The 26,299-nt window shown below is 53.0% G+C and overlaps 3 protein-coding genes across 6 annotated transcripts; 1 reads left to right on the top strand and 2 right to left on the bottom strand.

Moving 5' to 3' along the window:
- Window positions 1-1,124: 1,124 nt before the first annotated feature.
- Window positions 1,125-2,538, bottom strand: EMC6 (ER membrane protein complex subunit 6). Of its 2 annotated transcripts, none has more exons than XM_039223011.1 (2): window positions 2,452-2,538; window positions 1,125-2,278 (listed from the first exon to the last, which is right to left on the bottom strand). In XM_039223011.1, exon 2 carries the CDS (start codon window positions 2,238-2,240, stop codon window positions 1,908-1,910), a length of 333 nt encoding a protein of 110 aa, XP_039078942.1. In that variant the 5' UTR covers window positions 2,241-2,278; window positions 2,452-2,538; the 3' UTR covers window positions 1,125-1,907. The 2 variants fall into 2 exon arrangements, with proteins under 2 accessions (XP_039078942.1, XP_039078944.1); XM_039223013.1 differs by having other exon boundaries at window positions 2,390-2,482.
- Window positions 2,539-2,785: 247 nt separating this feature from the next.
- TAX1BP3 (Tax1 binding protein 3) lies at window positions 2,786-7,666 on the top strand. The gene is made up of 4 exons (XM_039223010.1): window positions 2,786-2,869; window positions 5,745-5,864; window positions 6,254-6,331; window positions 6,645-7,666. Exons 1-4 carry the CDS (start codon window positions 2,831-2,833, stop codon window positions 6,780-6,782), a joined length of 375 nt encoding a protein of 124 aa, XP_039078941.1. The 5' UTR covers window positions 2,786-2,830; the 3' UTR covers window positions 6,783-7,666.
- Window positions 2,866-26,006, bottom strand: CTNS (cystinosin, lysosomal cystine transporter). 3 transcript variants are annotated; one of them, XR_005526654.1, is made up of 13 exons: window positions 25,721-26,006; window positions 23,304-23,383; window positions 19,369-19,447; window positions 17,710-17,794; window positions 14,752-14,855; window positions 14,500-14,631; window positions 13,658-13,757; window positions 13,455-13,574; window positions 12,224-12,394; window positions 10,279-10,396; window positions 9,882-9,996; window positions 8,391-9,567; window positions 2,866-3,115 (listed from the first exon to the last, which is right to left on the bottom strand). XR_005526654.1 is itself a non-coding variant. In XM_039223009.1 (12 exons), exons 2-12 carry the CDS (start codon window positions 23,362-23,364, stop codon window positions 9,486-9,488), a joined length of 1,167 nt encoding a protein of 388 aa, XP_039078940.1. In that variant the 5' UTR covers window positions 23,365-23,383; window positions 25,721-26,006; the 3' UTR covers window positions 7,660-9,485. The 3 variants fall into 3 exon arrangements, 1 of the variants encoding a protein (XP_039078940.1); XR_005526655.1 differs by lacking the exon at window positions 2,866-3,115 and adding an exon at window positions 7,660-8,092; XM_039223009.1 differs by lacking the exon at window positions 2,866-3,115 and having other exon boundaries at window positions 7,660-9,567.
- Window positions 26,007-26,299: the final 293 nt, after the last annotated feature.

Below are 26,299 nucleotides of genomic sequence, written 5' to 3'. Positions count from 1 at the left end.
GTAGGACTTTCTCTTTACTCCACATCAGGAGAGAACCTTCCCTTTCCACTCAGAGAAGGCCGTGAGGGGACAGGGGAGGTTGGGAAGGGGGAGTGTGCAAACCATGAAGGTGAGCCTCTTCAGTGGTGGTCTGAGAAAGGGTTTAGAGGTCATCGGCAGAGAGAGGCAAAGCTGTGGCCTCACCCCCACTTCCCCCTTCGTGTGCAAGCATGTGGTCCAGAATCCCAAATGGGATTCAGGAGGCCTGGGTCCCCGATCCATTTCTGCTATTGGCCACAGACCACGTACCATGTGTAAAAGAGGACTTGGATTCAAGCTCTCAGCTCCTCCTCTGATCTAAAGCTGATCCTTTTTTAAAAATCCAAATGTGATCACATCACTCCTGGCTAAAACTTCCAAAGGCTTCCCCCAACTGCTTTTAAGATCAAGGCCAAAATCCCCACCGTGGCCTTCCAGGTCCTGGTCCTGGCCTCTTCTCTTAACTCTCCAGATACGTGCCAAACCCCCTTCTCCATGTGCTTTCTTGCAAGTAGCCCGTTCTTCACACTTTGTTCAACCTTGAGGTGTCAAATGTAATGTTATCTCGTCAAGACTTTCTTTTTTTTTTTTTTAATGTTTTTTTTATTTATTTCTAGGAGAGAGAGAGAGAGAGAGAGAGACAGCGTGAGCAGGGGAGGGTCAGAGAGAGAGGGAGTCACAGACTGAAACAGGCTCCAGGCTCTAAGCTGGCAGTCAGCACAGAGCCCGACGCGGGGCTCGAACCCACGAACTGCGAGATCATGACCCAAGTTGAAAGTCGGACGCTTAACCGACTAAGCCACCCAGGCGCCCCTCGTCAAGACTTTCTTGATCCCCATTCCCCAACCTGAGCTCAGTGTGGGGCTCCTACGCATTTTCTTCACGGCACTTACCATAATTTAAATATTTGTGAACTTAGGTAATACCGGTCTTCCTAGTTAGACTATAAATTCCTTGAGCAACATGTTCGTTACTATAACTACAATGCAATACATATTTCTCAATTAAATATATGCACTTTATTCTGGGGTAAACCCCCCCACCCCAACAAGAAGGGATCACAGATTAGCATAGACAGAAGCATTACACTCTAAACAAGCCCAAAGTTTAGCTTAAATGTCATCTGTTTAATCTCCATTAAACATATTCTAGAAAAGAGCTTGAACTTATTTAACATGGAAATGACAGCCAGATGTAACTAGATGAAATGGAACTAAAATGGCACCATTCATACTTGAAAGCAGTGGTCACTGGGAGGGAAGGCTGGAATTGGAAAAGGTACACTCAGCCAGTACAGCCAAGAGCAATGAAAAGACCTGTATTCGAAATCTGGCTCTGCCTCTTTCTAGCTGTGCCTCTTCCGGCTGAGGTGTATTTAACCTGAGCCTCAGCTTCATCGATGAGGGATAACGTATCTACCCCAGATGGATATTGCTAGAATTAAATGAGATAATGGGTGTAAAAGGTACAAGGCACAATGCTTCGCATATAGAAAACGCTTAATAAATATCAACTGTCATTAGTTCTTAGGATATTAACAATAAGTTCTCTTTCTACTTAGGCCCTACGGGCCCTCTCGCGGGGGGGCTATGTGTAAATGCAAGGAAATTACAGAAGCCGCTCCCAGCTCTCTAGGAGCCAAAACATGGGCAATTTTGCACCCACGGCACATATGCGGTATGTGTTATAGGGTAGGAAAAAACTCCACGAAGTGTCTCACGCTTCATTTAATCTGAAGAATATTACAGGCTCTTCGTCTTCAGATATAAGTTACAACGTTACAGAACAAGCAGCGAATTCAACAATTTAAAAACTAAGTTTACACGGTGTTAAATCCCGGCGACAGTCCTCCCAACCTGGTTTTTAAAAAAAGTCATCCCTGCCCCCCTTCAGTAGACGTGCACCATGCCATAGAGGAAGGTCCAAAACAGGACGTAGGTGAAGAGGCCTCCGATGAGACCTCCTGTAAAGAGGGGTCTTCGTGATTTAAAGTATTTGTTCCACCGCCTTCCCGCTTTGAGAATGAGGAGCAAGGAGAGCAGGACGGAGGCAAGCAGGTAGAAGATGAAGCCGTAGAGGCCGGTGAGGCCCAGGATGCCGGCCGTGGCCCCCGACAGCGCTGACACCGAGGTCCGGCAGTAATCCAGGACGGCGGCGTTGCCTCGCACGGCTGCCTCGCTGATGAACGGCGGCCCTTCCCGCTTGGCCACCACAGCGGCCATCGCACCCGCCGGGGCCCAGCCTCTGCCTTCTCGCGGAGCTGCGGAGGAAACCAAGTTACAAGTGGCCCCCGGAGCCCGGCGAGTGGCGCTCACGCCGCCCCTCCCCCCCCGGGACTTCCCAGACCTCGCACCACCCCCGGATCTCCGACCTTCGACAGACGCAGAGGAGGCTGAGGGTTCAGACCGGCCCTGCGCAGTTTCGCCCAGTTACCTGCAACACGGCGGCGGATACAGGCACTTGCCGCTCCCTCAGACGGCCAGCGGGAGACAGCCTCCCGACGCCATCTTGCGCTGGAGGTTGCTGGGAGGACCCGGGTGGCGCATGCGCCAAAAATCCTCGCTCCCGCCCCCTGACGCGTACGCGGCGGGCTCCCAGAGCACGCTCCACCCCCTCCCCGACCTTCTACGCACGCACGGGGACTTCCGAAAGCTGAACGGCGCTCCGACCGGTGACTGGCTGGGGATTTGTTAACTATTCATGAGGGGGCGGGCCGAGTCGGGTTGCCTTTGTTAACCAGGGAGGGCGCGGCCGCTGGGATTTTCGCTGCAGCTTTCACGGAGCTGTGCTTGGTTACCAGACTGCGGTCGAGATGTCCTACATCCCCGGCCAGCCGGTCACCGCTGTGGTGGTGAGTGCGCTCGCGGGCTCCTCCTCGTCTTGGCTTGTCCCCACTTTGCAGATAGGTAAACTGACACGCCAGACAGGTTGACAGAGCGTTGAACCCAGGGCTTTTGCACGCCGGCGGCCAGGGCTCCGGTCTTTCCTAGCCAGGCAACAGAGATGGCTGGGACCCAAGCACCTCCTGAAGACCCTGAACCGAGGCCGGACCCCGCACACTACCGCCGCTGCGTCGGACTCTTTTCTGCGGGAAGGACTGAGGAGAAAGTCCCCAGCTGTGGGAGTACCGGGAGAGCGCCCCCTTCCCGGGCCTAAGTCCCCAGCTGAGCAGCCGCGGGGGGCGGGCACCCGGCCGACGTCCGTGAGTCGCGGCCTCTGGAATGAGGAAGTGCTTCCTCGGCTGCAGCCGCCTCTGCCGCCCAGAGGGAAACTTGGGGGGGTGGAGATGGCCGGAGCCTGAGTAGCAGCCCCGTATCCCCCCCATCCAGGCTTGCTTGGTCGGACCCTCCGCCGCCCGCTCATGCAACTGGTTCGCACCTACTCCAAACTTTCCCCGGATCCCCAGCCCTTGGGACAAAGTCCAGGTTCCTCGCCTGGCACTTGGGACTAGCTCAGGCCCCTGCCTCCCCTCATTGGCTTGTCTTGGGTGCCAGATGCTGTTAGACTAGGCAGAGGGAAGAAGGGAGCCTGGGACATTAGACTCAGAAGCCGGTGCCAAAGCTGAATGGAGCCTGGAGGAGGCAAACTCCAAGGTGGAGGTGGGGAAACTGAGTCCCAGAGACAAGTCTAGTCACGTCTAGACTTGACTAAAGGAAGTCCTCAGGAAGAACCCAGATCTCTGGAAGAAATGCCTGCGGGGCAGGCATTGGTTGGGTCAGATGGAAGTCCCAGTTCTGAGGCCATGGGACTTGCTGCAGAATCTCAGATGGGCGTACCAGAGAGCTCCTGCAGTCAGAAGTTGGCAGGGTGTGAAGCTGCTGATAAAGGGGGCATGTGAGTTTGAGTTTAGAGAACCAGCTGTGGCCTGGACAAGTACATTTCTGGACCTGCGGACAGTTGTCCTAAGCTTCACCCCGGCTGCGCCGACCTTGGTTTTCTAGATCTCTAGCTGCCTCAGAGAGAAGGGGCCAGGTTTGCTTCTTAGATGGAAAAAAAAAAAGGGGGGGGGTATAGGGAGGCACCAGAAAGGGGCAGTAACCTGCCTGACATCACCCGGTGAGTCAGTGACAGGGCCTTGTCTTCCAGCCCAAGGGCCTGTACTCCCTTCAGACCTTGAGGGTGGGTCAATGGTGTGCAAAGGTGTGTGTTGGAGGAGGGGGAGCAAGCCTGGAGGAGCTCACACTTTTGGGCATAAGGACCTAGGTCTAGTGGGCCTGGTCACACTTCCTGTTTCCCCTCTCTCTTATCCTGACAGGTCCTCAGGCCTTCTCGAAATTGTAAGACCATGACATCCCAATTCTTGTCCACACTAGGAACATGTCTGGACCTGGTGGGTGGGGTCTGGCCTCTCCCTCTTATGTTTTGGACTGGGGAAGGGGTAGAGGAGGCTTCCTTCCTGGTTCCTGCCTGTCCCATGTAGGTAACAGCTTGAGAATGTTAAAACCATTTTGGCTTCTCTGAACTCTGGCTCTGTAGGTCCAGCTGCCTTCCGGACACTTGCCTGGGTAGCTCCTGGCACTCCACAATGCCTCTTCATTGTCACCAGCTCGGAGATGGTTGTGTTCGGCAGGCCAGGTGGCTGCGTGCTTCCCTGGACTCCTCTCCACCAGGGGCAGTCCTCAAGTCTGCTGACCTCTTTCCAAGTAGTCATGTTCCCTGGCCTCCACATCCCACCTCTGGGAGACCTCCGGTCCCCCTCCTGACTGCCCAAGTGGTCATTCTAGCCTCACACCTGACCATGACCAACCTTACTCCTAGGAGCCATCGTGGGCCCAGAATCAAAATCAGGTGTCCAAACTCCTGTTACTCCTTCAAGACCTGCTGCAAATGATCCCTCTGTGAAGCTCTTCGGGTCCAGATCAAGTCACCTTTTTTTTCTTTTTTCTGCTGAAACTCAACTTTGGGCCAGGGTGGCAAGGTGGGGGGCAGTGGTCTTGTCCACCCCCTACCACCTGGTGATTGGAGAGGGCCTGCTCAGGGCTATGAAGGGAGGTTGGCAGTTTGGGGACCACAGCCCCAGAGTATGGTGGGAGAGCCCTAGAACCCTCTTTTGCCTCCTACACTGCACTAAGAGCAAGGTCTGGGGCTTAAGGAGAAATGCCGTCCTTCAGGGCTAGCCTCTTGGGCTCCAGCCTTACCTCACCACCCAGTTCCAGACTTGTGCTGTACACTCATCTCACGGACATGTATCCATACCACTTTCAAGCCTATGCTCCTGTCCCTTGGCCAGGACAGCCCTTTCTCTCCTTTCTGTGCAAGTTTGAACTTCTCTGCTTTTCCGGAGCATCTCCAGTCTTGCCCTTGATAGGGCTGGCTCAGCAATGAGCTGCCTCAGCAAGGTACCTGCATTGTTTCCCCCAGGGCCTGACCCCTTCTGTCCTGTGTGGTCCTTCCCCTGGGACACAGCCTCCCATCCTTAGCAGCCATAGGATTCTGGCTCTTGGGTCAGGAGGGGCTTAGAGTACATGTGGACTAAGGTTCGTGCTTGAGACTAACAGGAAGGGGGAAGAGGCTAGGCCAGGTTGTGTAGGTGGGTTGTGGCTGAGTTCTGAGTCTCACCCCCATCTCCCAGGCTGGTGACTAGCTAGAATCCTGCAGAGGCCCTGGGCCCCACCCCCTTGGCATGGCTCTGACCAGCCCAGCAGCCTGGGGCTACTGCTGGACACAGACCAGGTTCATTGTCCACACACATCTACCTGCCCCCAACTTGTGTTTTCCTTTGCCAGCAAAGAGTTGAAATTCACAAGCTGCGTCAAGGTGAGAACTTAATCCTGGGCTTCAGCATTGGAGGTGGAATTGACCAGGATCCCTCCCAGAATCCTTTCTCAGAAGATAAGACAGATAAGGTGAGGGAGACCAGGGTCCTGGGATCTCTCCGTTGGGCACAGAGACCTGAGATGGTGGGTTTCTGCTTCTAGGGCCTTCATGGAATGAGCAGACCTCTGTCTTTCAAATAGTCCTTCCTAAGAAGGTTTAAGAAATGATCCGATGGGGATACATAGGGATGGGGGTGGGGGAGTGGACCTCCCAGGCCTAGGAAGGCTCACTTGGAGTCCAGGAGGAACAGGAGTGGCCAGCAGGAAGGCGTGGTGGGGCGGCCCTACTTCCCTTTGGCTGTCTTGGGGCAGCCTGTACGGGGGGGCAGGCGTGTGTGGAGTATGCTGGGGGTTTGCCATGCTGGGCTTTGTTTTCTGGATAAGGGGCCAGTCTAATGACCTGGGCTGTCTCTTTCCAGGGCATTTATGTCACACGGGTATCTGAAGGAGGCCCTGCTGAAATTGCTGGGCTGCAGATTGGAGACAAGATTATGCAGGTAACACATGTCCCAAAAGAGGAAAACAAGGCTTGGGCCATGGAGTCTGAAGCACTTGGGTTGGGGGCTGCTCCTGCTTCCTGGGGCACCTGGGAGACTCACTGAGACTGTTGGGAGCCCCTGCTGGTGTTGCCCCCAGAGGAAGCTGGCTCTCTCCTCTGTTGGCCTCAGCTGTGGTGCTTGACTATCCCCCCAGCCCAGAGACATCAGCCTTGGGAGCCTGCTTGGGTGACCCAGGGCCCCCAAACCTAACCTGCTTCCAGATCTGAGAGGGCAGAGAACTGAGGGAGGCTCTATTTTCTCCTTGGGCCAGGTGAATGGCTGGGACATGACCATGGTCACGCACGACCAAGCCCGGAAGCGGCTCACCAAGCGCTCGGAGGAGGTGGTGCGCCTGCTGGTGACGCGGCAGTCGCTGCAGAAGGCAGTGCAGCAGTCCATGCTGTCCTAGCGGCCCGCTGCGGTCCCTGACTTGCGCCTGCCTGCCTGCATTGACACCACTTCCACGCTCTGTCTGCCTCCGTCCTGGCTTCTTATGTGTGCCGGGCCCCAGCTCCGAAAGGCCAGAGCTGGTCCCAGAGGCCTGTCCCCGGCCTGACCTAGCCTTCCCTCCCCTTTCCCACCACTGGCCTAAGCCTCTGGGACCAGCTCTCTCCCTCACACACTGATGGGAAATAAGGGCCTGGAGCTGAATTCTGTTCAGTCTCTAGTGACCACAGCTTTGGCCCCGAGACTCTGCTGCCACGTGGCCTTAGTAGTGCCCAGACAGGCAGGAGGCCCCACTTCTTCAGGGCCACCACAAAGCCAGAGAATGCCAGGTGGGGCCAGCCTTTCCCACATTTAGTCCCGACTGTAGGGCTTGTCCTTGTCCCTGTGTCTCAGCTCTGCAGTGACTGTACCCCACATTCTTCCCTGCTTTCCCCAGCAGGGACTTGACACACTGCCAGAGGCGCTACAGAGGTTTGCCTGATGGAAGCCAGGCAGGCTCACAGGCCACCCTATAGCACCCCCATTTCCCTGAGAGGCGCTGGCCTCCCCAGGGTTCACCTGCTTACGAGATTCAGACGAAGTTTGAGGCTGACATTTCAGGGCAGTTCTCAGGATTGCCATTCCCTCTATGCCTGTGCATTTACCTTTATATTTTTTTAATCACAACTTTGATACAAAAGCATTTTTATCTTACTGTTTGGAGGTGCCAATTCTACTTCTGAACTTGGCTTACTAATTCACATCTGGGAATGACCAGTGTTACTCTGGTTCCTGTGGAAATGGGGCAGAAAGCAGCTGCCCACACCTGACAACTTGTGCCTGAATAAACAGTGCTGGAATTCCAAAGGGGTTTTTGCTGAGGCGCGGGGCCGGGATATCTGGGGGTGGATGGCAGCTAGAGTTCTGGTCATCAGGCTGGCTTAGCATGGCCCCCACCCACTTCTGAGATGAAGCCCAGCTATTCCCAGGCCTGCCTGTTGCTATCTGGCCAGGGCTGCCTCTGTGGAAACATCTGGAAGCACCTTCACTGGAACTGGAGGCGGGGGACTTCGAACTTCCCCTGTGTAACTGACGTACTGCACCCCGGGGGGACTCATGGGCACTGACGGGTTCGTGGGGACCCCCCCCAAAAAGACTCTTGGGAGCATGCAGTCTGTCGCAGGCAGGAGTGCACCTCCACATTCCAGAGGCTGTCCTCCGAGGAGACGGGGGTCAGCTGGCCCAGTGCGCTGCACTACCAGCTCTGGGAAGTACTGGCTTTCACGGACCCGCCTACAACCATCAAATCCAGTTTTTCAAATCTTCAAACTAGAAATTTGAAATCTCCTATTTTTGCAGGGTGGCACCCAGTAAAACAGGTCTGCGGGCTTGGTCAGCCTGCAATCTCTGCTTTCAGGAAACAAGACCTGAAATTCTTTGATATTTGGATAGTGGAAGAATCTGGAAAATGAACCCCCCCCCCCCCCCCCCCCCCCCCGCCAATGAGAAGAGTGTGCCCTTAACCCATCCAGCCCGTGCTCACCACCACAGCTTGAGCGACATAGAGAGACATGGTACCTCTGGGACCTACCTGGCCCTGAGCAGGCGGGCATCTTGCACTACCCGTGAGGGCTCCTCTGATGAGGTGCTGGATTGGCACGCAGCCACGGCGGGATCAGTGTGCTTTACAACCCATGTGTTTCCTTTCACGGCTGAGTAGGGCTGTTTCCCTAAGTCCTAAGGGGTTCTGAAGCCAGCACACCTGCCTTCTGCATCTGGCAAAAGGCTCAGTGTGCAGAAAGGAAACAAATCAGGTTTTAATTAAGGATACAGGCACCTCTCATTGATCTCGTAGTAAAAAAAAAAAAAAAAGTCTGAGAGTGAACTGGTAAGGCACATCCTGGGACCCTCCCCTCCTTCCACAGGAAGGAGAGCTGCCTGGGCTAGGAGAGAGGGGAGTGTGGGATAAAGGTTGGGCCCGTGAGGATTCTGCGAGGTGGTCTTAAGTCCCTTTGTCAGGCTCCTGAACAGCCAAAAAATTGGTGAGGCTCAGGTAGGGGTCTGGGGGAAGTGAGGGAAGGGGGCCAGCCCTCCCCTCTAGGGGAGCTATGCTCACCATTTGGCAGGTCTTATAGGCCTCTAAGGCACAGACGTGTACGTGTGTGTGTGTGTGTGTGTGTGTGTGTGTGTGTGTCCGTCTGTCCTATACTCCAGATGCAGGAGGAGCAGTTGAAGGGGCTTATGTGGGGCCCTGGACTCTGGCAAAGTGGACGTAGGCAGAAGGTGAACAACTTAAGCCACTCACTTCCAAAACATCCCTCCAAGAAATCCAAAGGGGGTTAGTGTGATAAAGATCCAGAGGGGTTGGGCATAAGCCTAGCTCAGAACCAATCTGCTGGCACCTGAAGGCTCAGAAATAGTTTCTTTGCCAGACTTTGGCCTGGGTCACCTGCGATTCAGCTGTGGGAGTGTCATGAAGGTGAGTGCTCAGAGAATGTGGCCTTCAGAGAAGGGACCCCAAAGGCCTAACCCCAATATTCTGTCCCCTCTGCCACCAGCACCTCTGAGTCCACTGGCCGCACTACTAGGCTGCTTGGTCTCTGGGAACACCGCAGTGGCAGCAAAGCGCCCTTGGTTCACAACTGCAGAGTCAGTCCTTCAAGCGGCTCCCAGAAACAATGGTTGCTTAGGTCAAGGCCTTCGGCTCCAAGCTCAGCACCCAATCCTGCCTGGGATGGCTGTCAGAACCCGTATGTGCTGCCTGAAGCCTTAAAGAAAATAAAGATGGTGGCATCAAGGGGCAGGAGGGCGAGAGGCCTGGTCGGCGAGGCCTGGGAGGGGCCGTCAGCGGTGTGGTTTTCCGTATCAGAGCAGAATCTGGTGTCTGTCTCAGAGGGAGGTTCCTCCCCAGCCCGGCCTGGGAGAGACCTGGCTGAAGGCAGGCGGGTTTGTGCGGTCTCTCAGTTTGAGACTGCTTCGATACAGTCAGCACACTGGGCCAGCCCTGCACTCCAGATTCTGCCCCAGCCTTCTGGGAGGCCATTTATGCTGGGTCCCTGAGTGCTAGTTCAGTTGCTCATACCCTGGTTTCTTTCTGTACAAGCAGAAGTGCTGAATGAAGAAGACAATATCGAAGAAGATGGAGAAGACGCCGAGTCCAAACTTGGTTGGGTCTCCAAAGATCAGCGTCCATTGGTCTGTTGGCAAAGGGGACAGAGTTTGGCTTGAGGTTGGCAGCTCCTGAAGCAGCTGGAGCATATATATGGGGCTGCAGGAGGGGGAGGGTCCTCCTCTGTCCAGGAAACCACAAATCCTCCAGCTGCGAGGCCCCTAGGTGAGTGTCACCTTGGGCGCTGGGACTGGCTTGGATTCCCAGGCTGCAGGAGCGGGGGTGGGATGTAGAGGTATCCCAGGAAGCCTGGCCCCTGGCCTATGCCTGCAGCCCACTGAATGGGCAGGCAGCCTGCTGGCTGACTCACCATTATTGTAGGACTGGAGGAACATCTGGAGGAGGCTGAAGCTGCCCCCGGTGAAGTCCAGAAGCACGTTACCAATGCTCCAGCCCTCGGTGCTTTTGTAGTAAAAGTTCATGTAGGCCTGAAGGCAGACAGATGGATGGACAGAAGGACAGCAGTGAGGGGGCTGAGTGGCTGCCTCATGCACCTTGTGACCGCCGCTCAAACAAAAGCAGCTCTAATTCCTCCCACTCCTGTGCTTGGGTCTCGGCTCCAAAGAGCACAGTGACCTTTGGGCTCTGACAAATCTGTGCCAGCAGAGGGAGCAGCGTGGGCAGGTCCAGGGGGTCTCATCTGGGCACACAGCCAACAGCTCTCCCCCTCCCATCCCTGCACCTCGCAGCTGTGAAGGAGCAGGAGATGTTGCTTCTCCATAGTCTTCATCCTTTCCTGTTCTGGGACAAAACCCATCCTGGTTTTCTAGCAATTAATTTTTCTTCTTATCTCTGATGAAGGGTCTTCCTAAACTCAGCCTGGACTTCATGTTGTGCTTATGAACATAGGCTAGGAGTCTGATTGTCTGCTCTGGGACCCAGCTCTACCCCTGAAAGGAGGTTATCTTGGGAGAGTTACTTGAGTTCTCTTCACCTCAGTTTTTCCCCATCAGTAGGGTGCACTGGACTCCCACCACAGCTCTGGCGAGGCTCTGGGGACTCCACCTAGGGCTTCCTAGGTCTAGTGGGTGGGTCTACGTGGACATCCCCCCACTTTCTGCTGCCACTGCCCAACATCCTTCCTCCAACACCTGAACCCTCTGGACTTCTCTGACTGGGGCAACCTTATCATCCAAGAGGGAGGGTGTGGCCTCTATAGTGGTCTTCGGTCAGCCAGCCACCTGTAAGATCCCCTTCTCTGTCCTTTCCCACCCTCTTTCATGCTTGCAGCCACCTCTGCAGTTTTGGGACATTTCCAAGCATCTCCAGGTGGGGTTCCTTCCTCTTAGACTGACGAGGCCCAAGCCTTCCCACACTCAGGAACTGTGGCCCCGTTCCTTCAAGGCCTACCCCCCAACTCCAAAGCCTTCTTCCCCAGCCCCCTAGGGCCTGGCCCTACCTTCTGAGTTTCAGTCCTGCTCAGCCAGCGAGGTCTCCTTGCTGCTTCCCACCTCCTCTGCATGTGCTTTTGTGCAGGCTGCCCCCAGCCTGGAATGCCCCCTCCTCTCTCATCAACACAATTAAGTCCTGCTCATCCTTAAGGCTCTCGATCTGTTTCCATGCCCTCCAGGAGACGGACCTTGACTCTGACAAAATGCTATCTATCCTTCCTGAGCCCAGGAAATATAAGGTTTCCTGCATTGGGAGACTGAAAAGGGGGCTTCTCCATTGGAGATGGGGTAGGTTACAGGAGGCCCCAGATTCAGGGGTGGAGCCCACCATTAACAGCTATTTCACACCTTCCTCTGTCTTGGGCCATTTGAGCTACTGGGCAAGCTGTGTTTGACTCTGCATCTGAATGAAACCTAGTACTTGAGGGAGCATGCTGAGGACCCCTAGAGTGGACCCTGGATGGGACCTCTGAGGAAGGCATCTCTGGATGGGAGACAGAGGTCAGAGTTTGCAGTGCCGGGCTGCCTCCTCTCACCTAATCTTTCCCAAGTACCCTGCTGCTGCTCATCAGGGCCATCAGTTGTGGTAATGGGGGGCAGAACGGAAGCCATTAGGAAGGATCACGATGACGAGACCAAGTGTCCTGCACAGCTTGACTCTCAGAGCTGCTCCAGGCAAAGCAGCAGTGCTTGTGGCCGGCGTTCTGCCTGGCCCTGGTCTGGATGTGCTCATGGCTTCCACTGCAACCTTCCATTCATCCTCCTCAGCCTGGCTCCAGGCTGCCCCGTGGGAGCAGCACCTGGGGTCTGTAGCTCATCCCTCCCATGCTAATGGCCATGCGAAAAGGAAGGCCCTAGAGGTACCTGTGGAAAATACTTGACCAGCGTCACCGCGAGCTTGATGTAGGAGAAGCAGAAGAGAAACCGTAGCCAGGTGGTTACCCCGACTGCAGCCAAAATCATGGTGACGAGCACGAAGAGCCACGAGAGCACCAGGAAGCCGATGGCAGGCCAGGACACGTGCTGGTTGCCTCGCTGAGGAGGATGGAGAGAGGGAAGGGCAGGGGGCAGGCAGGAGGGGTTGAGAGCCCAGTGCCAACCACACCGCTGTCATTACCAGGATCTCTAGTTCAGTCATTCTTGGACTTTCCAAAGCCCACCCACTGCTTGTTCCCACACTGTAGAACTGGGTACCTCTCTGAGGCCTCCGCGAGCTGGGAACTTGGCGCCCAGCACATGGGAGGCCTGGTGCCCCATCATTCCAGCCCAGGCTTGTTCCGTGATCCAGGTGGAGCCTGATTGTCTCTGGAGTCCATCCCTCACCCCTACCCTTCCCCAGTGCAGGTCTCCTTCACCAGGCCTCACAGAGAGGCAGCCTAGAAGGTTCATGACGATGGGAACCAAGCAGTCCCTGGCTCGCCTTGCATGTGCCAAAGGAGTTCCCTGAGGGAAGCACTACACTCACAGGGAATGGAGAGAAAACCTGCCTGTCAGTGATCCCCTAAAAACCAGCCTGAGGGTGCCTTTCCCTGCTGAGACACCCAGCAGCCCCCCCTCAGGAATACAGCGGAGGCCGTTCTCCTCAGCCTTGTGCTCTAGACCCTTAGGACCCTGCTCCCCTCACCGGGACCCTGAGCCCCAGCCACAAGCATCAGAGCTTGTGGTCAGAGCTCCTCTCACTGCCCCTTGGCCTTCACAGTTCCGTCCTCGCACCGGGGCTGCCCCCTGGCCTCTTGCCCCTACCACGGCAGCGTCACTTACACCGCGGACCACACCTCGGCGCCGCTTCCTTGATGCCCTCCCCGTCCTGTGTGGTTGTGTCAGGGCCTCCGTGAGCTGCCCTGTCCTCCCGTCTCGCTCAGCTCTCAACCCGCTGGGTTGTCACTGCCTCTGTGTCCGTCTCCCCGCACCTGGGGGTCCTGAGGGCTTGGGCTCATGGGTGTTCCCTGTGTCCAGTGTGGGCCCGGGCCTCTTATCTCGGCCCCAGAAAGCAGAGGCCGTTTCTGTGTCTTCTATGAAACAGGAGGAATGGGTGGCGGGGGGTGGTGGTGGGTGTCGGCACCTGAAGTGAGGTGGGAACCAGCTCATCTCTCACCTCGTGCAAGAAGCACTGCACAATGATAACCAGGGTGAGGATGACCGCGTGCAGGCTGAAGAAGACGTCGTTGCTGTCCACGGGGTTCACTCCATTGGGGTACTTGAGGAAAAACTGCTCCTGTTTGCGGGGTCGGGAGAAGCCAGGGGGTGAGGTGCAGCCAAGCTACCAAAGAGCTGGGGCCGGGCCGCAGTGGGCATTACCTTGATGTAGGGCACCCAGAAGAGGCCAATGTTGAACACACTGTAGGCCACGAAGCCCGTCAGGTTGAGTGCCACGAAATCAAAGCTTAGACCAATGACACTGGCAAGGGAGTGACGAAGAGGCAAAGCAGGGCAAAAGGTGAGACTGGAGCGGGGAGCAGACAGAGCTCCCAACACGTGGGGAGGAGGGCCCAGCTCTCTCAAGGAGAGCACTGTCCTCAGGTCCCTTTGCACACCCCAGCTGATGGCATGCTATCCCACCCTCTTGGGAACCAGTGTCCTGTCCTCCCTCCCACCCTGGTCTCGGTCTCCTCAAGTCCCAGCCCCGGAGGAAGTGTGGAGGTCTCCTCCGGAGAGGAAGCCTCTGCGTCCCTGCTCCTAGCTCCGCAGCCCTGTGCGGCCATGTGGCCCGTGAGGCCGGGTAACTGCAGGATGGCTTGGGTGTGCTATTCAAAGACGTAACTCCAGGCCCACTTTGTCTTTAAGTCGGGGGCGGGAGGGGGGCGGTTTAAATGCCAAGGCCGAAGGACTTGATGCGAACGCCTGCAGGGCTGGTGGACCAACAACAGAGCAGATTTGGTGGGCTCCCTCCCAGCACATTCTCTGCCTCCTGAGAAACCCCACTCTTGCTTTCACAGGGAGGGGCCGAACAGACCACAGGCCTCCGCTGCAAGTCCTGCCACAGGCTCTTAGAGCTCTCATACTGGACAACTTTCTAGAAAGGGCAGGAGGAGAGGAGGGCAGAGGAGAAGTCTGAACCCACGCTGCCGACAGCCCCTCCAGGATGCCTCCCATCTCACCAGCCCCAAGTGATGGCAGGTAAGGTTTAGCGAGTTGCTTACCTCTTCCGCCTCCAGTTCGTGATCACCTGAGGGTAGAAGGAAATGGACCAGGCCACAAAGTAAATCCAGCCAATCACCTGGTTTATGATGCTGACGACACTGCTGTGGATGACCAAGAAGCGGATCCTCGGGCTAGAAGGAATTTGGGGACTGGGATGAGCTGAGGCTGTGCTTGAAGGAAGCCCCCGTGTGCCCAACAACGCCTGCCCCCGTCTCATCATTTAACGCCTACGTGGCCTGGGGCCAGCCTACCCGGTCTGGTTGGAATGGTTTCTGTGCAGATAAACGGTCAGTTGTCCAACATTTTGAGACGTCACTTGAAAAGAGGAATTTGTCACGCCGGGAGGCACCACAACCTGTTAGGAAAACTCAGTTCGATCCAGTACTGCATAGTAATTGGAACCTGAGTGTCCAGTTCCCGGCTATACTCTAGGGAACGGTGGGACAGACCACATGGTCTGGGCCTTCCCAGAGCTTACTAACGAAAGGGAGAAACATTGGGCCAACTACCCACCGCCTCAAGACCCACCCCCCCAACACCTGTGTGTTAGACTTTCTGAGCAGAACGATAGCCCTGTCCTCAGGCCTCAACTCCCAGGGAAGTCGGGACAGCTCTTCTCCTCTTACTAAACTTGATCTCAGACAAGTTATTCAAGCTCTGGCCTCAGTTTGCTCACCTGTACAAGGGGATAACAGAAGTGCCTACTTTTCAGGATTGCTATGAATGACATAATGTCCACAAACACTACGTCTGCTATTACTTCTACTTCTGGTATTATGGAAGGCTCCTCAATACCCACACACGATATCTGCCCCAGTGTGGCTGCCACGTGACAACACAGAAATAGCGTGCACAACACACACTTGTCAGGGAGAACATTCTCACCCTCGTTTCTGCCTAATATTTACAGGAAGTTCTCTGTAAGAAACAGAGAGGCCTGCCTGCAACATCTGATCTCCCAGGGTTTCCCCTGGAAACTCTTGAATGCCCTGAGTGTGGCAGGGAGCAGGAGGGTACCTTCGCTGAACCAAACTGTCTCCCCACCTTTGCTCCTTGGGTAATGCTCTGGGCCCCAGACCTCTACTCACATCACAGGCACTGTGAGGATGCAGCCATTAGAATTCGGTGGCTTCTTTATGAGGACCCTGGAAGGGCTTTTTGTTTTTAGCACTAGAAATCAGGGGGCTTTGGCGGAACAAATGGAATGGTACCAGCGGCTGCTGCAAAGGCCAGAGTTAACTCATGGCCCACCTCTTACAAGCTACATCCTCATGATGTGTACCACTCTTGGCTATTTTTTCTTATTTCTAACGGGTTTTCTTGGCAATGTTGTTTGTATGTTTGTAAGTAGGCCACTACGTCCCTTCTGGAACTAGGAAGGAAGAAAATTGGTCAACTGGAAAGCAACTGGTACAAGGCAGCAGGAAATCATAACTAGCATTATCTTTTTTTCTTTAAATGAATAAACTTTATTTTTAAGAGCAGTTTTAGGTCTATAGCAAAATTTATCACTATCTTTGCCTCTGTGCTTTCATTCAGCATGCCAGGTATAATCCTAGACATTTTATACTTGCTACAGCTTTTAATCCTCATGACTCTGTCAAGCAGACTTTATTAACTTTATGTCTACAAGTGAGGAATCTGTGATGTGCTGTGTGAGTACCTTGTCCAAGGCTCACAGGTCAGGCCCCTAGTTCTAACCAGTGGTTTCCAAAGGCAGGAGACAGGATTGGCTAGAACTGGATGGGAGGGGCCATATAGGTTGGCCCCTGGAAAGTGGGTTGGTACCCATATGGATCATTCTACAACTGGATTTGACTTCCACCCGCTTTTTAAAAGATTATATAACATACAATGTTATCCACCATTAAAATTGTTATGAAAATGAATTATAACCTATGTGCAGAAAAGTATACATATCACAGCTTGATGAAGTAATATCCACAAACCAAGATCAGGCACTCAGGTCAAGAAATGGAACACTTCCAGCATTCCAGAAGCCCTATTCGGCTCCTTTCCAGTCACACCTGAGCCCTAAGGGGAAACCACTATGCTGACCAACACCACAGATTCGCCTTGACTGTGTTTGCACTTTATGCACAAAGAAGCATACAATCTACTTTACTGTGTCAGGCTTCTTTTGCTTAAAATGATGTTTGACTTTCACTGATTTTGAAAAGATGATGCTTTCAGGCCTCACCTGAAACTGGGTGATCAGTGTCATTGCTCAGAGTCTACATTTGATCTGTGGATCAAGACACTCCTCAACTGGGTGCCACAATCTGCTGTAAGAACCAGTGATTTTTCTTACCCTGCAGCAGGCTTCATACCCCGGGACAGGGGGAGGCTGTGGAGAATGGCTCACTCTAATGAGGTGTGGTGTTCACCAAAGGGTGAGAGGGGACTCCCTTCCCACACAAGGCCCTTCTAGGTTGACACGCTTTATCCGATCTCATGCTTTAGTGCCGTTTTCTTGCCAGGGGCATCAGAGCCAATCTGAAGCCCGTTTCTACAACCACACAGGGCCTGTGACATGCCTCATCGTCATCCCTGCATTTATCTTGTCCTTTTCTTTTTTCAAACCACCGTTGATTCTCTACATTATTCTCCCCTATTGATATTTTTTAACTAGTCAGTTGGTAATTGGCTCAAATGTTGGTAAGGTAGAAGCAGTGTGTATATTAACATATAAATGCATAAGGGTGATGAACAGTGATCAATAGACAGCATTTGGCACTGGATTTTGGAAATAACACTCAACAAATGGAATCTCAGACAGTGCTTTGCAAACTTCAGTGTGGATCTAAATAATCTGGGGCTCTTGCTCATATGCAGATTGTGAACCAGTAGGTCTCGGATGGGGCCCGTGATTCTGCATTTCTAACAAGTTTTCAAGCAGGGACAATACTGTTGGCTCACTAATGGCCTCTACATAGCAAAATTTTAGAAAAGCATCTTAAGAATTACTTCTACATTCCCAGAACCATTTTTGCCCAAATTTCTTACCACCATCTTCCTAATTCCATCTATGTGGCTTAAATGCCCATCCTCAAAGAGACCAACAAAGCCAAAATCAGAGATTTCTAGAATGATGGAACAGGGGCCGCTCACAGTATAAAAACAAGGTGGCCTGTCTCTACAGGTATCTACTTAAAGACTGTTTTGTTACCCAGCAGTTCTTCACCCATCAGTTAAAATTCATTACTTACTTCATTAGGGAGCTCAAGGATAGTAACATTTTTTGAACGAAATGTGATTTGAAAAGTGATCACCAAGGTTGCATTTAACGGATGCCTGTGGAGGACAAGAGTCTGATTACTGTTGAGAAGCTGGACGCATGACATCTTAACCAACCCTCTGGATTTCACATGGGCCTGTCACTTCTCGAGCAATTAGGGTTAAATGTGCCATGTGCTAGGCCCTGAGTGGAGAGGTGAGGTCCTTGCTCCTTAGGAGCTTTCTATCTGTATTAGGAGACAAGAAGCCCGATGGGGGCAGATGAGAACCCGAGAAGGTGGGGAATTGACCGTGACTGCCAGATAAGGTGTCCAGAGGCCAACAGGACCATGCCATTTGCTCTGGTGGAGAAGGCTTCCAAGGACTCAGGTTTGAGCAGGGATAGGAGTGTCCCCAGAAAGCCAGATGTGTCTGATGGGAGTAGCTGGTGGTATTCTCAAGTGTGGATGTACAGGCCTGGAGTTAATTTGGAAGGCCATGGAAAGCCACTCAAGGATTCTGGAGAGGGACGATGTGGTGAGGGGATGGCCTGTTTATAAGGTATCCAACGTAGAGAGGTGGCAGGATTTGGGACGGAATGTAGGTTGGTTAGGGAGCCTTGCTATCAAAGCTTTGGTCTGAGATCAGACTGCCCGGGAGAGGTGAAGAAAAGGGAGAAAGGTAAAGAGTAAAGGACAGGGTTCTAGATCTCTTCATCTCGGGTAATCCTCCCGGCTGGGAGGCAAGAGTAGGGAAAAGCAGTGAAGGATATGGAAGAGGAGGTAAGCTCTCTGGAAGTCTGTACTCGGTCAGCACCTCACCCCTGAACCAGCAGAGGTCAGTAAGAAGACTCAGACAAGGCTAAGCATGAGTGTTGCCATGAATGGAATCCACCCAATACGTTCACTTCTGCTTTCAGGACGTTCTCAGAAGTGCTGGTGAGCAGCTCACCTCCTTGTCCCTTGACCTTCAGGGCTCTCAGCAAATACTTAGAGCCTTGGAAAGGACCACTCTGAGGTCTGACATTAACTACTGGTCACTTTAAAGACATCTTTCAGAAGGGGAAAAAGCTCATGTCTCTATGCAGAATCCCCCTTCCTCCTCTTCTGACCAGAAACAAGGAGTCAGCAGGTTGGGGGAAAAGACTCTAGGACCTCAATCTGCAGACCATCTACTATCACCTCTCCTTCTCTGGTTTGTCTTTTTGTTTTTGTTTTTAAGGTTTATTTTATATTTTCAGGAGAGAAGGGACTTGGTAATATCATATAGAATATCCACTGACCCTAGGGTTCTCTAGCTTGTCTTTTTTTTTTTAACGTTTATTTATTTTTGAGAGAGAGTGAGAGAGAGCAAGTGAGCAGGGGAGGGGCAGAGAGAGAAGACACAGAATGCGAAGCAGGCTCCAGGCTCTGAGCTGGCTGTCAGTAGAGAGCCTGATGTGGGGCCTCAGCTTGTCAACTGTGAGATCATGACCTGAGCTGAAGTTGGACACTTAACTGACTGAACCACCCAGACACCCCTTAGCTTTTCTTAAAGTGAAAAGGCAAAGGCATCACACTTGTAATATGAACAGACAGAGCCAGGAGTCAGCCCAGACCCAGCCATACGGTGAATGAACTCGGCTGATGGTAGAGTTGGGCCTGGGAACTTACTGAAGGGTGATGCTGATGTTGGCTGAGCTTCCATTTTCCAGTTTCACAGCGGGAGGGACAGTGAGGTCGATGGTTGACTCTGGAAGGACCCAAACCAATGACAAGTCATCAGGTCAGAGAACTCAGGCTCACAAGGAAAAGCTGGGACAAGGATCCCTGACATCCGAACTTATGAGCACTGACTCACGGCAACCACCATCTTCTAGGAGAAGACATGGAGGTCCAGGGGGATAAGTGACGGACCTGGAAGCCAGAGCCTTCATTATACTCTTTCCCCTCCTGCTGCCAGAGAGGCAGAGGCAGACACAGGCCTGAACAGGAAACAGTATAGCTTCCTCTTCCCCACACCGACAGCCTCTGAGGCTGAGTTACCCAGAGATAGGAGCCCCAAAAATTGTCATGCAGGAATTCAAGCATTGATCTGGGACTGGGAAACGTGGACTTGAACCACCTCTTCAGATGGGAAAGCGCAGGGGTCTCCTCGGTTCATGGAGCTAAAATGGTCCTGCAGAACTGCTCCAGCCCCTTCCTGTACTCCCAGAGACACATAGGGCCCAGCTATCCCATTTCTAAAGAACCCCTTTGGGCTCGTACTAATTTAGATAAACCAATTCACTCATCCACTTCCTGAGGCTGACTATGGGGAGAAGCGGGGCGGGGGGGGGGGGGGGAATGGTGAACACCACAGATCACATCAGGGATTTCTTCTTGGCATTAAGGTGTTGATGCAGGATAAGGTAGATGAATAGGCCTTGGGACTGAGGGAGGAAGCAGGTTGGGAAAAGGCCAAATACCCTAGAGCAACCTGGCTATAGAACCAGAGTGAGCCGGCTTCTCCCTGACTTCTTCCTGTGTTCTCTGAGCAGCCCACACTCACACCCCACCCCTACTCCAGGTGTGCTCAAAGCCCCAAACACCTGTCTACCTCACCTCTCTTACCTCGGGGCCTTCACAGTTATGCAAGGGCTAAGGTCACAAATCTAGACCGGGCAGGAAGGGAGTCCACAGAGGAAAGAGGGAGCAAAACTTGTTTCTCTCTCCCCATTCCCCTCTAGGCAGATGGGAACTGAGATCTGAAATTTTTAGATGTTCAGATTGGAAGGGAACTTAAAAGTTCCCTACTTTAACCTCCACTTTCTGATCGTTTTTTATCACTCCTACCTGGAAGTTGCTCTTCCTCTGCCTGAATATCTCCAGGAATAGTAACCTCATCTCCTGCAAAGGAATCGGCCGGCCAGGATCTTGTACTCCCGGGCCTGGTTTGGCTGCCTGGGGCCCCTGAGGGGCCCATATTAGCCCTGCACACGTGAATGCAGACATAGGCTCTGTCACCTGCACCTGTAAGCCTCCAAGCTGACACTCCCACGGTCTGAGGTCTCTAGTGCCATGCTCTCGGCACAGCCATCTGGCTGGGTATCTCTGAGTAGGTATGTCCCCACCTCATGCTGGCCCTGGCAGAGGCCAAGCTTCTCAGAGCAGAGTAGGGTGATCCCTCCCTTAAGGGTAGCCTCAGGGCCTGGAGGCGGCTTTGGCAACTCTGCCCCATTTTCACACTCTGCTGTCAACCCCAGGCTTTGTTCTGGGCTTGCACCGGGGAGGTAGGGGGCAGTAGTGCTTAAAGCCCCTGATGTTACTTTCTTTGTAGAGTTGAGGACCACACTAGATAAGCAGAACCACTGATGAGTCAGTGCCCAGGACAGGGATACTGAAAGTGATGCCAGGCAGCCACCCACACCTCTGGGTCCACCCATAGCATAGGCTCTGGGGCCCTAGGGTTCTACTGGGCTGTGGTCAGGGTGAATGAGAGATCTGCACGCCTTTGCTCATCCAGTCTCTGCATTTCAAAAGAGGAAGCTGTGAAACTCCTGAAGAACTAGATCAGGGAATGTTTACTCTCCCCTCACTTAGAGCTAGGGAAGATAGTGGCTCCTAGAAGCTGGGAGACTGGGCTCTGAAGTCACGCAGTTCATCCCGGGTTTGTCACGTCCTGGCTGTGTGACCATGGATAAGGTTCTGAACCTCTATGGCCCTCTCCTTCCTCACCTGTAAAATGGGGAAAATGGCACTACACATCGCACTGGTGTTTGTGACCCACCCTCCACATGGCCTAAGTGCTAAATAATTGCGGGTGACTGTTCTTATCATCATTTAAACACTGCAGAGCATTTTTGAGCCCAAGATGGAAGGAAAGTGTGCATCATACCCAGCAAAAGCACGTTTTACAGTTTGCCCTGGAACAAGAGTCTCTGGACATCACATCAGAATTACCAAATAAGTCCTAATGAAACCACCCCAGTTTCCCCTACGGAGAGTCTGGGTTTTTTTTGAAGAAATACTTATTGGCACTGCTCCCTGTGCTCTCTACCCCACCCACTCTGCTAACACTGTTAACCCATTCTCTAATTATTGTAACAGTGAGAGGTGGGTATCCTCATTCCCAATTCAGATATAAGGAAACTGAGAAGCCCGAGAGGGAATGTGTCTTGCCCAAACGGCTTGGTGATGGAGGCAGGATTCAAACCCAGGATTCAAGGCCTGGTTCTTGCCACTAGGTTGTAGTGCCTCAAGATTCCACCCAGAGAAGTTGGAGACCAGACACTCTGAAGGCCAATCATCTCATCCAGTCCTTGATGACCTATCCCCAAAGCAAAGAGAAGACAGGCATGGAAGAATGAGGTCAGAAACCCAGTTCCACTCACTTGATGTCATGGTGGTTTCCACCATTCTTTTTCAAGGACATTCAGGAAAGGAGGCAAAGTAATAAAATGGAGCAGGGATCCTATGCAGGTCCCACCTTTGCTGCTTTATAGCTCCGTGACTTTGGGGAAGGCTTTTACCCCCTCCTAGGCCTGTTTCACCTCTGTTTAATTGAGGTGATGGTGGCTGGATATGATCTTCTTGCCTAAGGCTTTATCTAAAGCCTGCTAATGCGGGTGTGACATACACTTGGGCCTTTCAGGCCCACAGAATACGATCCCGCGAGTCTGGAGTGGGGCTCTGGAATCCGTGTTGAGGAACACCAGGCTTCATGGTGCAATCTTGCCTTTCTTGGAAATTGCTTATCCACAAAGTGTGATGGCAAAATAACGTGACCGTCTGTTTAACAAACCTAGAAGAGCCTTTAAGAGGCCAGATAACTGTAACGACACAGCCACTGTGTGTGGTTCTTGGGAAGTTCCTGCAGGATCTCTATTGCTTGTAGAAGGTCCATTTGAAATTGTTAGGGATTTTAAAATATATTTGATTTTTGATGCCAGCCAAGCTGATGATCAAAATAACTGGCCTGCAGTTCTAGGAGTGGTAAACACTCTCCTTTGTCTTCATGGAAGGAATCTCCCTGTTTTAGGCAGCAGGAGAGCTGATAGAATGATGCAGGGCTCTAAGGGCCCCGCCCTGAACATCAAGCCTCACAAAGGTGCGCAAACCGTGAGGTGTTTGGCCACAACCAGCCTGTGTTCCGTGAGGCCCCCGGCTCCTCTTGGGCTGCTGCACCCTGCTCCATGGTGCCTGACAGAAGGCTTTTTCATCTTACAAGGGGATGCCAGGCAGACTCCTCAGGTATCTGAACCGGAGAGAACCAGGTACAACAAGGTGGCCCCTTCATTTGCTTCTGCTGAACCTCCCAGGACCCACATGAGTCCCTCTGTGAGGTCTACACAGCAAAGAGCTCTTGGAGCTCCGCGGTCTGACTTTGGTGGTATGGGAAAGGTAACAGGGACCCCGTGGAAAAGGGCCAATTATTTTGGAACCATCTGGCTCCCTGTAAAACTCCCGGACTCCAGACCTGGGTCTGCTCCACTGTCGAGTTGTTGGCCGATGGGCAGCAGGCCCATGTGGTCTGGACAATCCTAAGCCCGTGGCTACAAACAGGTCTGGCTACTTACTCTATAGCACCCTCTTCCTTGTCACAAAGTGGTGGCCCATTCTAAACTTACCACATTTCTCTATGAACTTCAGGGGAAGAAGGATAAAGATGGTCAGCCAAGTGCTTCTCATGTTCTTCAATCTCAAAGAACTAGGAAAAAGAACAAACAGCAGGACAAGTTCAGGTTAAAGTTGCAGCAGCTCAGCAACAAGGGGACAGTATGGCATTTGGGACCATGGCACAGACAGTTCATAAAGGACTTCCGCCTCACACCTGTGACCTCATGGGCTTTGTACCAGCAGCTTGGAGGAGACTCTGGATGGGGGGAGACTTAGTTGTCTTTGATATGTGGGGAAATGGGCTCAAAGAGGCTAAGTGTGTCGTGTAAGGTTCCACTCCAAGGAAGTAAACAAACACTGAATTTTTCCCTCTTCAACTGCTTCTTGCAACCTAGTTAACAAAAAGAAAGAATGTGCTTTTATTGGTTGGGGGTTCTTTTTTCCAAAAAGCTATTCAAACTGTGGTCAGATATTTGACTTTGTGAACCTAAAAACCTTAAGGAAATTAATTTTATTCCCTGTCGTGGGACAAAAGCCTAAGGGGCTAATGACACCACCTGACATTTGGTTAAGTCCCTCCAGGACTAGCAGGGATCACTCATAATGGGGAGCCAGTGAGGGATAAGCCCCAGATGAGCCCAGGAGACACTCACTGGTGAAGCGAGGGAGATGCACTAAATAACACCCATAACCCCCCCCCCCCCCCCCCCCCCCCCCCGCCCCACAGCAGGTGAACCTTGCGTCAAGATGGGGCAAGTCAGCACGGATATCTGCAGCCTGGTCTATACATGCCGCCTCAGCTCACAGAGCCTAGGCCTTCCCACCTGACAGCTTCTGGGGATTCCTGTCAGGAGAGCTAGGAGAGGTCTGTGTGGAAACATCCCTCTGGGTTCAGTTTTCCCAAAAGGCCTCAAGGAATGTCTTGATACCCTCCTCCCTTCAAATAAGTCTTCCTCACTGCTCCAGGCTGTTTGACCTTTGCGTTTCCCTGCCTCCTCCAGGGGCCTCTCTGCCTGATGCAGCTCCCTTTGATTGGTTAGGTCTTGTCTCAGGAGCTTTCCCACCTGCTGACACTGACCTCTTCTCTCTGGCCTCCTCTGGAGGCCTTGCCTTTGGCACTGTATCGCCGTGCCTTCTACCACCCACTTTCTGTACTGTGACCTGTAGCAAATTGCTCTCCTGTGTCTGGAATGACCATGGGTCTCCCATTCACTCTTGCCACTCTCTGCTCCTCACCCCTGCCCGTGTCCTCAAGTTCAGGATTCAGAATGTCCCTCGGGGTAGAGTCTAGATTTTCTTTTGGAAATCAGGTACGAATCAGGCCTAACCAACTCTTCTCTCATCCTGCAGGAGTGGAATGTGGACTGACAAACTCAAATATTTGCTTAGCAAAGGTCTCCCAGGCCTAGGGGCTGAGATACCTTGGAGAAAAGACATCAGAACAGACAGACATTGAGAGGTAAGTCGATTAAAAAGTCAGAAAAAGTCAGATTGATAGCTATACACTAAAACTAGGTCTTGTGAATGCTACAAGGTAGAAATGAAGAATTTCATGACAAGGTGCTCAGTCAGGCATGCCCCTCTTCTTGTGTTAAGTTGTATCTTCCAGGCCTCATTCAGATACCACTTTAAGAAGTCTCCCACTCCCAAACCATCTATCCCGGGAGAACCCTTGGCCGGGGTCTCCAGCTCCTGTCAGGTATCTGACTGAATTCTGTCAACTGTTTTATAACCTGGAACTTCATGAGTCTCCTTTTGGAGAATGCAGAAAGTGGCAAGCAATGTGTACCCTACAGACGGAATGCACAGGTTTGAGCCTGGGCTCCCCATTTATTAGTTGTGTGACTTTGGGTGCGACTTAACCTCCTCAAGCTTCAATTTCCTAATGTAAAACAGGGAGTGAGTCTACATCATACGACTTTTAAATGAGATGAAATGTAAAGCATGGCTTGTGGCCTTCCAAAGTGCCACAGTTCACAAACAGAGTTAATTAGTGGTATTAAAATTTCATGGTAGTGGGGAGGGGCTGATTAGGAAAAAAGGTTGAGAAACATAGTTGTAAAATGATCATTGCTGTTGCCTAGGGCACCTAGCAAGGGCTCATAAAGCATAGGTGTTATTTTTTCTCAGTTCTGTTGAAAAGGCAGGGCCCAGTCATTTGTCATCTTTTCCTCCAGTCTGAAAGCCCCAGAATGCAGGGCAGGGTCTCATCATGCCCAGTTCCCCAAAGCCCAGACCCGCGCTCGGCACACCAATTGGAGTTCCTGTTAGGGTCTTCTCAGCATCTCCTCTCTCCAAAGTAATCTGGCAACTCCGCGACCCGGATTCAGGAGGCAACTAACCAGAAGGCGAGGAAGGAGTTCACACTTGCACTAGGGTAGAGCCACCCACAGCGCCAAGCAGCCCAATGTCCCCAGCCTCTGCTCACCGCGATGCGGGCCCTTCAACCTCGAAGCTGTCCGGTGTCACAGGGCCGGGACTGCGGGTAGGTGATGGTACTCCGGCGCGGCTGGAGGAGAACTAGACGGGCGGCAAAGTGCTCAACCGACTTACTGTGCCAGCCTTTAGCCCAGCCCTCTGGGGTTCCGCCTAGGAAATGGGGGGAGGCTCTTGGGGCCGCGCCGGCTCTCTTGAGATCCTCTAGGCCCCGGGAACCGAACACACGGCACGCAGGAGCCGTTTCTGACTGTACCCGCTTCTCCCGGCGGGCTAGACTTGGGGTGAAGGCGGGCCAGCAGTCACCTGACTCCAGCCACCTGATTCTCCGTGTACAGATTTCGGCACGATGCACTCTGGGAACTGTAGTTTAGTCGTAGCCGGGCAATCGGGCAGCGTTGGGGCGGAGCAGAGGGGCGCACGTGCCTTGGCAGGGATGAGGGCTCGGGTGTGAGGGAGAATTAGGCCCCTTTTACGGAAACAGAGACTCCTGGAGCGCCCAGGACCTCTCCGCGAATCCCGCGCTAGTTCGGTAAACGAGGTCCAGGCAGCGCTGGCTGCCCTGGAGCTG

The sequence above is a fragment of the Hyaena hyaena genome, unplaced genomic scaffold (genome assembly GCF_003009895.1).
Source record: "Hyaena hyaena isolate Hyena2069 unplaced genomic scaffold, ASM300989v1 scaffold_1241, whole genome shotgun sequence".
Taxonomy (NCBI): Eukaryota; Metazoa; Chordata; class Mammalia; order Carnivora; family Hyaenidae; genus Hyaena; species Hyaena hyaena.
The sequence above is the reverse complement of the archived record's forward strand: the minus strand, read 5'-3'. Positions and strand labels throughout refer to the sequence as shown.